This window comes from Heptranchias perlo, chromosome 40 (assembly GCF_035084215.1).
Source record: "Heptranchias perlo isolate sHepPer1 chromosome 40, sHepPer1.hap1, whole genome shotgun sequence".
NCBI classification, from domain to species: Eukaryota; Metazoa; Chordata; class Chondrichthyes; order Hexanchiformes; family Hexanchidae; genus Heptranchias; species Heptranchias perlo.
Window position 1 is genome coordinate 280,872 of NC_090364.1, and position 11,123 is coordinate 291,994.

The 11,123-nt window shown below is 43.7% G+C and overlaps 1 protein-coding gene across 1 annotated transcript in view; it reads right to left on the bottom strand.

Moving 5' to 3' along the window:
• The window catches only part of LOC137305441 (glycogen [starch] synthase, muscle-like), a 62,859-nt gene extending 51,973 nt beyond the window's left edge, over positions 1–10,886 (bottom strand). The window contains exons 1-5 of the mRNA XM_067974261.1: positions 10,771–10,886; positions 9,315–9,476; positions 8,556–8,724; positions 2,417–2,541; positions 896–1,077 (exon numbers count right to left, since the gene is read on the bottom strand). Of these exons, the coding sequence (XP_067830362.1) occupies positions 896–1,077; positions 2,417–2,541; positions 8,556–8,724; positions 9,315–9,476; positions 10,771–10,846 (714 nt within the window). The 5' untranslated portion in view covers positions 10,847–10,886. The remainder of the gene's footprint in view (positions 1–895; positions 1,078–2,416; positions 2,542–8,555; positions 8,725–9,314; positions 9,477–10,770) is intronic.
• Positions 10,887–11,123: the final 237 nt, after the last annotated feature.

An 11,123-nucleotide genomic window follows, 5' to 3' on the forward strand; every position in this document is an offset into this window, starting at 1 on the left:
CCAGGCTGATACTTTAGGGCAGTACTGAGGGAGTGCTGCACTGTCAGAGGTGCCATCTTTTGGATGAGACGTTAAACCGAGGCTCCTTCTGCCCTTGGGATCCCACGGGACTTTTTCAAAGAGCAAGGAGTTATCCTGGTGAACTAGCCAACACTTATCCCTCAGCCAAAACCACCAAAACAGATTACCTGGTCATTTATCTCATTGCTGTTTGTCAGACCTTGTGGTGTGCAAATTGGAAGTTATTTTTGTCTAGATAACAACAGCGACTGCACTTCAAAAATAATTTATTGGCTGCGAAGTGCTTTGGGACATTCTAAAGATGTGAAGTGATACTTGTCTGGCGTTAAGTCGTAGATGAACAGATCTTTCTCCAACTTAAAATTGATTCAAAACTGGTATCTTTACCCCTGATTGATCCCCTCCCTGGCCACTCACAAGCGTGGAACCTTGGTTTACTATCCGACCCTGTACTAAGTTTCGACCCATATCCTATCCATCACCAACCTCCACCACAAATCTTTAAAAGTGAAATTGATAAAGCTGTAAAAAAAAATCCATATGGGATCCTGGGTTTTCCAAATAGGGGAATAGAGCACAAAAGCAAATCATTAGTCGAGTTGCAGTTAGAATACTGGGTCCTATTTTGGACGCCTTTAGCAAGGATGTCAAGGCCACAGAGGGTAGAAGAGATTCATCAAGGTGATAACAAGGATGAGAGGCTTTAGTTATGGGGAACTAGAGAAACTGGTGTTATTTATAATAAATTACAATTTCTATTGATTTTTTTGCTGTTAGTATTGAATGGAGATGTGAATGGAAGTTCTAAATCTCATTGTCTAATTTGATTAAACCCATTGTGAGTTATAGTTTCACACCTCTCCCAGTGTGATACCTTACTGCCTTTGGAGTTCATCGAGTCGATGGTTCGCTTGATAGCAGGGTTCTGCGGTTCCACCAGCTCCACCTGTGTCCTGACATTGTGCTCAAAGTACGGACCCATCATCATATAGTTCTCGCCCCATTCATCAGTTGTGATCTTCGCCTTGGTTTGAATCACAGTGTAGATGCCTCCAACTAAAACGAGATAGACCTGGGAACAGTTAGACTATCTCTGAGTGTTGCCCCGGGCGAGCGGGCGAGCGTTGCCCCGGGCGAGCGGGCGAGCGTTGCCCCGGGCGAGCGGGCGAGCGTTGCCCCGGGCGAGCGGGCGAGCGTATCCCCGGGCGAGCGGGCGGGCGAGCTTGGCCCCAGGCGAGCGTAATCGTAGACTCTTACAGCACAGGAGCCCATTCGGCCCGTCGTGTCTGTGCCAGCTCTTTGAAGGAGCTATCCAATTTAGTCCCACACCCCAGCTTTTTCCCTATAACTGTGCAAATTAGTCCACTTCAATGTTCAATATCTAATGGCCTTTTAAAAGTTCCTATGGAATTTGTTTCCACCACTCTTTCAGGTAATGTGTTCCAGATCTTAACATCTCTCTGTGTGACATTTCTCCTCATTTCCCCTCTAGTTCTTTTGCCAATTATTTTAAATCTGTGTCCTCTGGTTACGGACCCTCTTGCCAGATGAAACAGTTTCTCCCTATTTGCTCTATTAAAACCCCTCATAATTTTGAGCACCTCTATCAAATCTTCCCTTAGCTTTCTCTGCTCTGAGAACAATCACAGCTGCTCCAATCTCTCCACATAGCTGAAGTCCCTCATCCCTGGTACCATTTTAGTAAATCTCCTCTGCACCCTCTCTAAGGCCTTGACATCCTTCCTAAAATGTGGTGCCCAGAATTGAACATAATATTCCAGTTGTGGCCTAAAGAAGTGATTTGTAAAGCTTTAGCATGACTTCATTGTTTTTGTATTCAGTGCCCCTATTTACAAAACCAAGTATCCCATATGCTTTCTTAACCACCTTATCACCTTCCCTGCCAACTTCAAAGATTTGTGAATATGTGCCACAGGTCCCTCTGCTCTTGCACCCTCTCAAAATGGTACCATTTAGATTATACTGCCTCTCCATGTTGTTCCTCCCAAAGTGCATCACTTCACACTTATCCATATTAAATTGCATCTGCCATGTGTGTCTGCCCATTTCACCAGTCTGTCTATTACTATCCTCCACATTATTTACTACATTGCCAAGTTTTGTAATTGTACTCCCTATACCCAAGTCTAGGTCATTTATATGTAACACGGGTGAGTATTGACCTGGGTGAGTATTGATTACCCAGGGTGAGTATTACTCCGGGTGAGTATTGATTACCCAGGGTGAGTATTGACCTGGGTGAGTATTGATTACCCAGGGTGAGTATTACTCCGGGTGAGTATTGATTACCCAGGGTGAGTATTACTCTGGGTGAGTATTGATTACCCAGGGTGAGTATTACTCCGGGTGAGTATTACTCCGGATGGCTCCTTACCTTTGTTCGCGACTTCCCAGGCCACCTCGACCAGGATCACATTGTCATGGGGCAGCGTCTCCAAGTCCTCCAGCTGACTGAGTGAGGTGACGGACAGATTGCCGGACACGGACATCTTACAGTCCCTGGGAACAGTAATCAAAATGCATCAGAACAACAATGGGAAAGAAATGGAAGCGGCGCTAAACAGAAGCCCTGGAGCTTGGGGTTGGGGTAGGAGTACAACTCAGGGCTGGCCTCGCACAGTGCGATCCCAAGTCCTGGTCAATGTTGCACTGCAGCCCGGGTGGGTCCTGGTCAATGTTGCACTGCAGCCCGGGTGGGTCCTGGTCAATGTTGCACTGCAGCCCGGGTGGGTCCTGGTCAATGTTGCACTGCAGCCCGGGTGGGTCCTGGTCAATGTTGCACTGCAGCCCGGGTGGGTCCTGGTCAATGTTGCACTGCAGCCCGGGTGGGTCCTGGTCAATGTTGCACTGCAGCCCGGGTGGGTCCTGGTCAATGTTGCACTGCAGCCCGGGTGGGTCCTGGTCAATGTTGCACTGCAGCCCGGGTGGGTCCTGGTCAATGTTGCACTGCAGCCCGGGTGGGTCCTGGTCAATGTTGCACTGCAGCCCGGGTGGGTCCTGGTCAATGTTGCACTGTAGCCCGGGTGGGTCCTGGTCAATGTTGCACTGTAGCCCGGGTGGGTCCTGGTCAATGTTGCACTGTAGCCCGGGTGGGTCCTGGTCAATGTTGCACTGTAGCCCGGGTGGGTCCTGGTCAATGTTGCACTGTAGCCCGGGTGGGTCCTGGACAGCAGGGACTGGGCGACACTGTTACTGACAATCAGGAGCAACTCATCATTATGACTGACAGAGCCCGCGACCAATCACTGGCCCGAGTGCACCACCAGCATGCAAATAGCTAACCAATCAGCTTCAAGCGAGGGGCGGCATTTGCTTCACAGGCTCTGCCCCAGGGCGGGCCGGTTGTTTTCTGCCAATGTGATTGGCTGATAGTCACGTCAATCAGATGTCCTCATTAAAACCCAGTCTACGGCGCTCATTTTCAATTGTGGAGTGAGATTTCTGGAGGATTTCGCAATAATTCTGATCGATTTTTGATCGAGTTGCTACTGGAATAATAGTTACAGGAATGGAACCGAGGGGTAGGTGGGTATAATTTGTTTTAGCAACGTGACGGCCACAAATTAACCATTAAAAAACTGAAATTCTTCCGGTCTTGTTGCCAGAAAAAAAGAAACGGTCGGGTTTCAATCTAACTTTAATGATTAAAGGAACATAGCCAATTGGACACTTCCCTTAATTACCTTCCTCCAATAATTTTTTTTAAGGTATTTGAAACCCAAGTTTGGCCTCACATAGGAACAGGAGTAGGTCATTCAGACCCACAAGCCTGTTCTGCCATTCAATGAGATCATAGCTGATCTGTGACCTAACTCCATACACCCACTGTAGCGCCATATCCCTTAATACTTTTGGTTAACAAAAATCTATTCTCAGATTTAAAATTAACAATTGAGCTAGCATCAACTACCGTTTACGGACGAGAGTTCCAAACTTCTACCACCCTTTGTGTGTAGAAGTGTTTCCTAACTTCACTCCTGGCCCTAATTTTTAGGCTATGTCCCCTAGTCCTAGACTCCCCAACCAGCGGAAATAGTTTCTCTTTATCTATGCTATCATTTTCCCTTAATATCTTAAACTTCAATCAAATCACCCCTTAATCTTCTAAATTCTAGGGACTACAACCCTAGTTTGTGTAATTGTTCCTTGTAATTTAACCCTTGGAGTCTAAGTATCATTCTAGTAAACCTACAAGGCCATTATTTCCTTCCTAAGGTGCGGTGCGCAGAACAGAACATAGTACTCCAGGTGTTATCTAACCAGGGCTTTGTATAGCTGTAGCATAACTTCTTACCCCCTTGTATTCTAGTCCTCAACATTTTAAACAATGGTACAAAGGGAGAACAGATAGACTGAGTACTTACTGGCCAGTCAGCCTAACCTTGGTGGTGAGCAAATTACTAGAAAAAAATTGAGGGACAGTATTAATTGTCATTTAGAAAGGCACTGATTAATCAAAGACAGTCAGCATGGATTTGTTAAGGGAAAGTAGTGTCTGACTAACTTGATTAAATTTTTTGAAGAGGTAACAAGGAGGGTCGATAAGGGTAGCACATTTGATGTACCCTACATGGATTTTAGCAAGGCTTTTGACAAGGTCCCACATGGTAGATTGGTCAGAAAAGTAAAAGTCCATGGGATCCAAGGGAAAGTGGCAAGTTAGATCCAAAGGGTAATGGTGGACAGGTGTTTTTGTGACTGGAAGACGGTTTCCTTTGGGGTTCTGCAGGGCTCAGTACTAGGTCCCTTGCATTTTGTGGTATTTATAATCAATGATTTGGACTTAAATGTAGGGGGCAGGATTAAAAAGTTTGCAGATGATACAAATTGGCCACGTGGTTGATAGCTTCCTGCAGTCTACAGCTTTCCTTCTCACTATCACTGGACTAGTCAGGTGGGCAGAAAAGTGGCAAATAGAATTCAATCCAGAGAAGTATGAGGTAATGCATTTGGGGAGATCAAAGAAGGCAAGGGAGTACACAATAAATGGGAGGATAATGAGGTGTAGAGGAACAAAGGGACCTCAGAGTGCATGTCCACAGATCCTTGAAGCTAGCAGGACAGGTAGATAAGGTGGCATATGGGATACTTTCCTTTAGCCAAGGCATAGAATATAAGAGCATGGAGGTTATGTTAGAACTCTATAAAACACTAGTTGTTAGGTCAGAGCTGGAGTACTGCTTACAGTTCTGGTCACTGCATTACAGGAAGGATGCGATTGCACTAGAGAGGGTGCAGAGGAGATTTACTAGAATGTTGCCAGGACTGGAGAATTTTAGCTATAAAAGGAAAGATTGGATAGGCTGAGGTGTAAAATTATGAAGGACTAGATAAAAAGGACCCATTTCCCTTAGAGGTCAATAACCAGAGGGCATAGATTTAAAGTAATTAGTAGAAAGATTAGAGGGGAGCAGAGGAGAATTTTTTTCACCCAGATGGTGGTGGGGGTCTGGAACTCTGCTTGAAAGGGTGGTAGAAACCCTCAACTCATCCAAAAGGTACTTGGATGGGTACTTGAAGTGCTGTAACCTACAAGGCTACAGACCAATAGCTGTAAAGTGGGATTGGGCTGGATAGCTCTTCAGGTGGCACAGACAAATGGCCTCTTTCTGCACTAAGTTTTTATGATTCTAGATATAAAGGCCAGTATTCTTAGAATTTGATTATTTTCTGTACCTGTCCATGACATTTTAATGATCTATGTACACCTAAGTCCTCCACTGTTTCTAAATGGTGTAAAGCTTGAAAGTACTCTGATCTATCCTTTTGAGGTCCAAACTAGATGACCTCACTTGCCTACATTGATATCCATTTGCTACAGTTTTACCCATTCATTTAATCTATTCCTACCCCTAACAAGAACATAAATAGGAGGAGCAAGAACATAAGGAATAGGAGGAAGCCATCCAGCCCCTTGAGCCTGCTCTGCCATTCAACAAGATCATGGTTGATTTTCTACCTCAACACCATTTTCCTGTGCTATCCCCATATCCCTCTAATATCTATTGATCTCTTTTGAATGTACTCAATTTTATGCTTCACTTTGGGTAGTTGATATGGTCTCAGAATTTAGGGTTGGTAATTCCAAGACATGCAACAATATTTCTAGAGGTCTCTGGGAGTGTCAGTATGTCCATATAAAAAAGTTTGAAAATCTGGATGAATCCAATTATTGTGGTAGTGTACAGGGAAGATTACCCTGACTCTAATCCATGCTAGGAACTTGACATTGTCTATTCTGACATGACTATCCTCCACTTGATTAACTTAAAATTCAATTCTTAAAAAAAAAGCAGCATTTCACTAGTGAGAAAAATCCACCTCCAAACAGCCTAGAGGATGCTGAACACTGGATTCATTTCAATCAAGCCTTTGCCACAATAAATCTCAATTCTATTCAGAAGACCTATATTTAGATAATACTGCTCCATATAAAGCCTGTTAGCACCTGGAACAATATTTACTATAATGCTAGTCTTAAAACAGCAGCTCCATAAGTCAGCAGGTCCTTCTCCCTACTCCCATGACAGGTTATAGAACTACTAGTTTTAAACATCCAAGAGTATAAGGTAGAGGCAGCTCACTGATTCCAGTCAATAGCAGCTTCACTATTGCCCTGCCCCCAGCACCAGGTAGTTGGTGAACCCCTGGTACCACCCACTCATGGAATCATATCTTTTGCCAATAGGACTGAAAATGGTGACAACTTTCAATAGCTGTACGTTGAAACCCCACTTTGTAGTGGTGAATAGTGTACTCTTAATACAGTCATAGGAACAATGATGATTCAAAGGACAATGATGGATTGGGTTCAGATCACATCATACTGATGGCATTAGTAGAGAGCAGAAGTGTATTTTCTGCATCCAATTAGCTATCAGAACAAAGGGAGGGTCATAATAGAAGTGGCAACAGAGATTGGCGGTTTATGATAAATGGTGGAGGAAAAAACCTCCAGTACAGCCATTTGTTACAATCCAACAGGTTTTATTTTAGAAGAAAGCTTGAATCAAAATCAGATTAATATCACAATATATTTGAATCTCATGAGCAAATAGATTCTACAGCAAAAGTTGCAGAGATTGAACTGGCTGAAAAGGAATCAAATCCTGAAACATGGGATTAATTGTTTTCAGTATCACTACTAATCTCGTCCATTAAAAATCAGTTTATTTCCAGCTGACTAACAGTAGCAGAAAGTCCAGCAAGCAAGATTAAAAGTGCCACCATCAGAAGAACTGTGATCACAACCATAGCCCCAGATCGCATCCCAGCACTCCAAACATTGATAGAACGATAGTTTGGAGGGTCACCTAGAGAAAGCAAATAAAGGTTAAGCAAGTGCTCCAGTTTCATGAGTTGGGGGGTGGATAGGGAGGCAGAGGGCTTCACACCAGATCTGGGCAAGACTTTCCTTCTGCCTGTGTTTTTGGAACCCAAATAATTTCAGATTTTGCAGTTTTAGGTTTAACAATTAAAGGCAAAATTTTAACTTGGAGCTGGGAACCCAGCCTGTCCCTGGATATTCGCTTGGGGAACCTGGACACCAAAACAGCCTGTCAAAGAAAAAAAGCACCGAGGGAAAAGGGGCAGGGCAGCCGCAGGGTCATGTCGCACCAGGTGAGCTTGTTGAATGAAATCCTGCTCCTCCAGGCCCACAAGCAGTGCGATAAAGGCACTCACCTCATGGATCTGACTCTTCCTGCCTGCTTTCACCGGACATGAATCTGAAGTCATGGGAAACCCAAACAAGGTTAAATTCATTTAACTTTTGCAATACACAAAGAATTAAAATACCTCAACTATTTCAATGAGGTACATTGCCCTTTTAAGTAATGGCCCACCTGCTTCAAGCTAGGGGTGGGACTTCATGGTGTTGGTTGTGCACACATCCAAACATGCCTGGGAGCCAGGATGTGGTCCCTCTCCAAAAAGCAGTTATTTTAGCCTCCCACCTGTTTGGTGTTAAAATTACCCACTAAGTGTCCCTTTAATATCACCCAACTTATTGACTATCTAAAACTGAAGAAACCAGCCCCAAGGAATATTCAGTCACTTCTATTCAAAATGCATTACAAAAAGTAGATCCACCAATTGTCAAACTCACCTCTAGTTGTGATGGAGTCTGACCATGTGGTCATCACTAGGGATTTGGCAGATGAGTCAGAAAGGATGTAACGAACCCTGCAAAGACACTGGAGGTGACTAAAGACCCACTTTATTGGCAAGACCTAGATTTCACTGCCCTCCAGATTATATTTCTGCTAATTGTCCATTACTAAAATCAACCTAGGAATAACTAATTAACAAAGAATAACCAGGCTTCATAAAATTAAAGTTGGTCAAGAAAACAGATCAATTCTCCACTATGGAGACAGGAAGCCAAAATGCTTGCAACAGAAGTGGATCACTCTTCAACATTGCCTTCACTCAACAGGAGAATTTGCATCTGTCTTTTGACTAAGTAGAGTTTGCACAATGTGACTTTGTTCCTCAGCTGGAGTCATACCCACCTGAAGCTCTGCCCTGGCAATACATTTTCAATACAGCTGCCATTCTTGCAAGCAATGCTGGGTCCCATTTGATAGCCAAGTTCTGCTGGGTTGCTGCCTGGTTCAGGAGAGAAGTAGTTGCAGGGGGGTACAGTGTACTTCCGGGTCAAAACAAAAGTGCTATTATCTGCTAAAGAAAGTTGAATCAGTTAGTCAAAGCTGGGATTTTTATAACTGTGCTGGCATGTTAATTATTGGGCATTTAAAGGTAAGCCATCTTCACTAATCACAATCTTGGAGGGAAGACTGAATCATAGGCCAGTAAAATGTCAAAGAGCAAGTTAGAGTTAACTCAGCTATACAAGGGTCCAAGCACCACATTTATAGGGCAAAATTTCAAGCCTTAGGCTCATCCCAATATGAAAAAAATAACTCTGGACCCTTGCTCCATTGATGCTAATCTGTTTCATCTCCTTTTGTACACAGGCTTCCCAATCCATCGAATGGTGAATTATAGGCATGCACCGGGAATACATTCTGCACAGAATTCAGTTCATTAAACAAACTTCACCATTTCTATTTCTGAAGTAGAAATAATAAAAAGTACTTGTTCCAAACTGGAAAATTAAACAAAAAAGGTCATTGGGGCCAAAGACCATAGGAAGAGAAACAAAGGCACATTCAGCAATGTATAGCATAATGAAGGTGATCAAGTTTGTCGTTACCAATAGCGTGCAGGTTTAGAAAAAGAAATGCTTCAGGAGCTTAGAGCAATCGCACCTTCTCGCAAAATCTCAACAATAATGGCTGTTGAAGATCGGTCAGTGGTGGCCTGGCCAGCGCTCTGTGCAGCCCACATCTCAAAGAGACAATGGGCAGGACGCAGCCACACCAGTGTAGCAAGCCTCGACAAATCACCATTGTAGGGCACAATATCGTAATCTGAAAAAAAGTACATGAGTTTAAATCAAAGCAGAGATACCATTGAGCAACAGTGCTAGTACTGCCCCTGCCAAGACAGGAGCTGTACAACAAACCATCCCACTTTAGCCACAGAGCAGAGCCACTACCAAACAAGTACCTGGATTGTGATAGGTGAGAAGCACATTAAGTGTACACGGTGGAGAGGCAGCCACAGCCAAGTGGCTAAAAACTACTAGAAATACACAGCAACTCCATCAGTGAAAGAAAGAGGTTAAAAAAGACAAACTTGTATTTATATAGCACTTCTTACAACCTCAGAACATCCCAAAACACTTGAACGTTTGACATTGTGTAGTCACTTATGATGTAGGGAAATACAGCCACCATAAACAGAGCTAAGTGACAATATAATCCATTTTGATGTTTGTGGAAGGGTAACTATTAGCCAGGACACCAGGAAAACACCCCTGCTCTTCAAATAGTGCCAAAGAATCTTTTACATCCACCAGAGGGGGCAGGCAGAGCCTCAGTTACCATCTCATCCAAATGAGAGCATCTGACAATGCAGTACTGAGAAGTCAGCCTAGAGTTTGTGCTCAAGACTCCAGAGTGGAACTTGAACCCAGAACCTTCTGACCAGAGGAAAGAGTGCAAGCCACTGAGCCAAAACCAAAAGGTAGGAAGGATTCTCAGGCAGAGCCTCTCCCTACACCTCGTATTTCAGGTCTGGTCTTTTTCCACCAGAAGTTCTATTTAGGTCAGGTGACATCACCATTTTTCCACACAGGTTATATGCCTTTTCCTACAGGGGAAGAAGCCTCCAAACTAAAGAGAAACATCCAGCTAGCTCCAAGCAGTAGCAGACAGGTAGGAAGTTATTGTTAAGCAGTTTTAAGAATGTACGAAGGATATTGTTTCAAGGCAGGTGGGGATTTAATAGATGATCATATGCCTAGTGTACATTGGAGTACTTACTATACTGCAGGTCAACACACCAGCAGGCAGAATCATGATTAAGGAACCAGTAAAACAATCAATTTAAATGTTCCATTAATCACTTGTAAACAGATTCAAACCACAACTCAGTTTCCATGACCGGTGGGCACTGCAGGGGCTGGAGCGCATCCTGGACCAGAATAACAAAATCTTAATTTGACACTGGTATTGGTTTGCTTTGGTTGTTTCTGTACATAAACAGACCTTAAACCCCACCTTATAAACAGGTGGGGGGGGGGGGCCTAAAAACAAAAAAATAAAGAAAAAACCACAACTCAGTTCAGGTTCTTCAACCACAGTATTGATTGGCTCTTACCTACAACAGGCTGAGAATTACAGCAACAGAAAATCAGCATTAACCCAGCCAATCTCCTTATGGATCCCATCATCATTACTACTAACAGTAAGTTTAAAAAAAAAGCACAGGACTTGGCTTAGAGCCTCCTCAATTTATTCAGATCCAGCCTGAGATTAACTAGCCTCACCTGTCAAAACAGCAAAAGGTGAACGAGAAGCAAACAGCACATGGGGTTTAATCAGGACTATTTCAGATTGACCAATGGTGTAACGAGATAAACAAATAGCCCAATTGTGTAACACTGGGCAACCCAATGCCACCAAACTAAAGCACACTATGTTCCCTTGATAAGAGGAGGGCACTGCTCATAC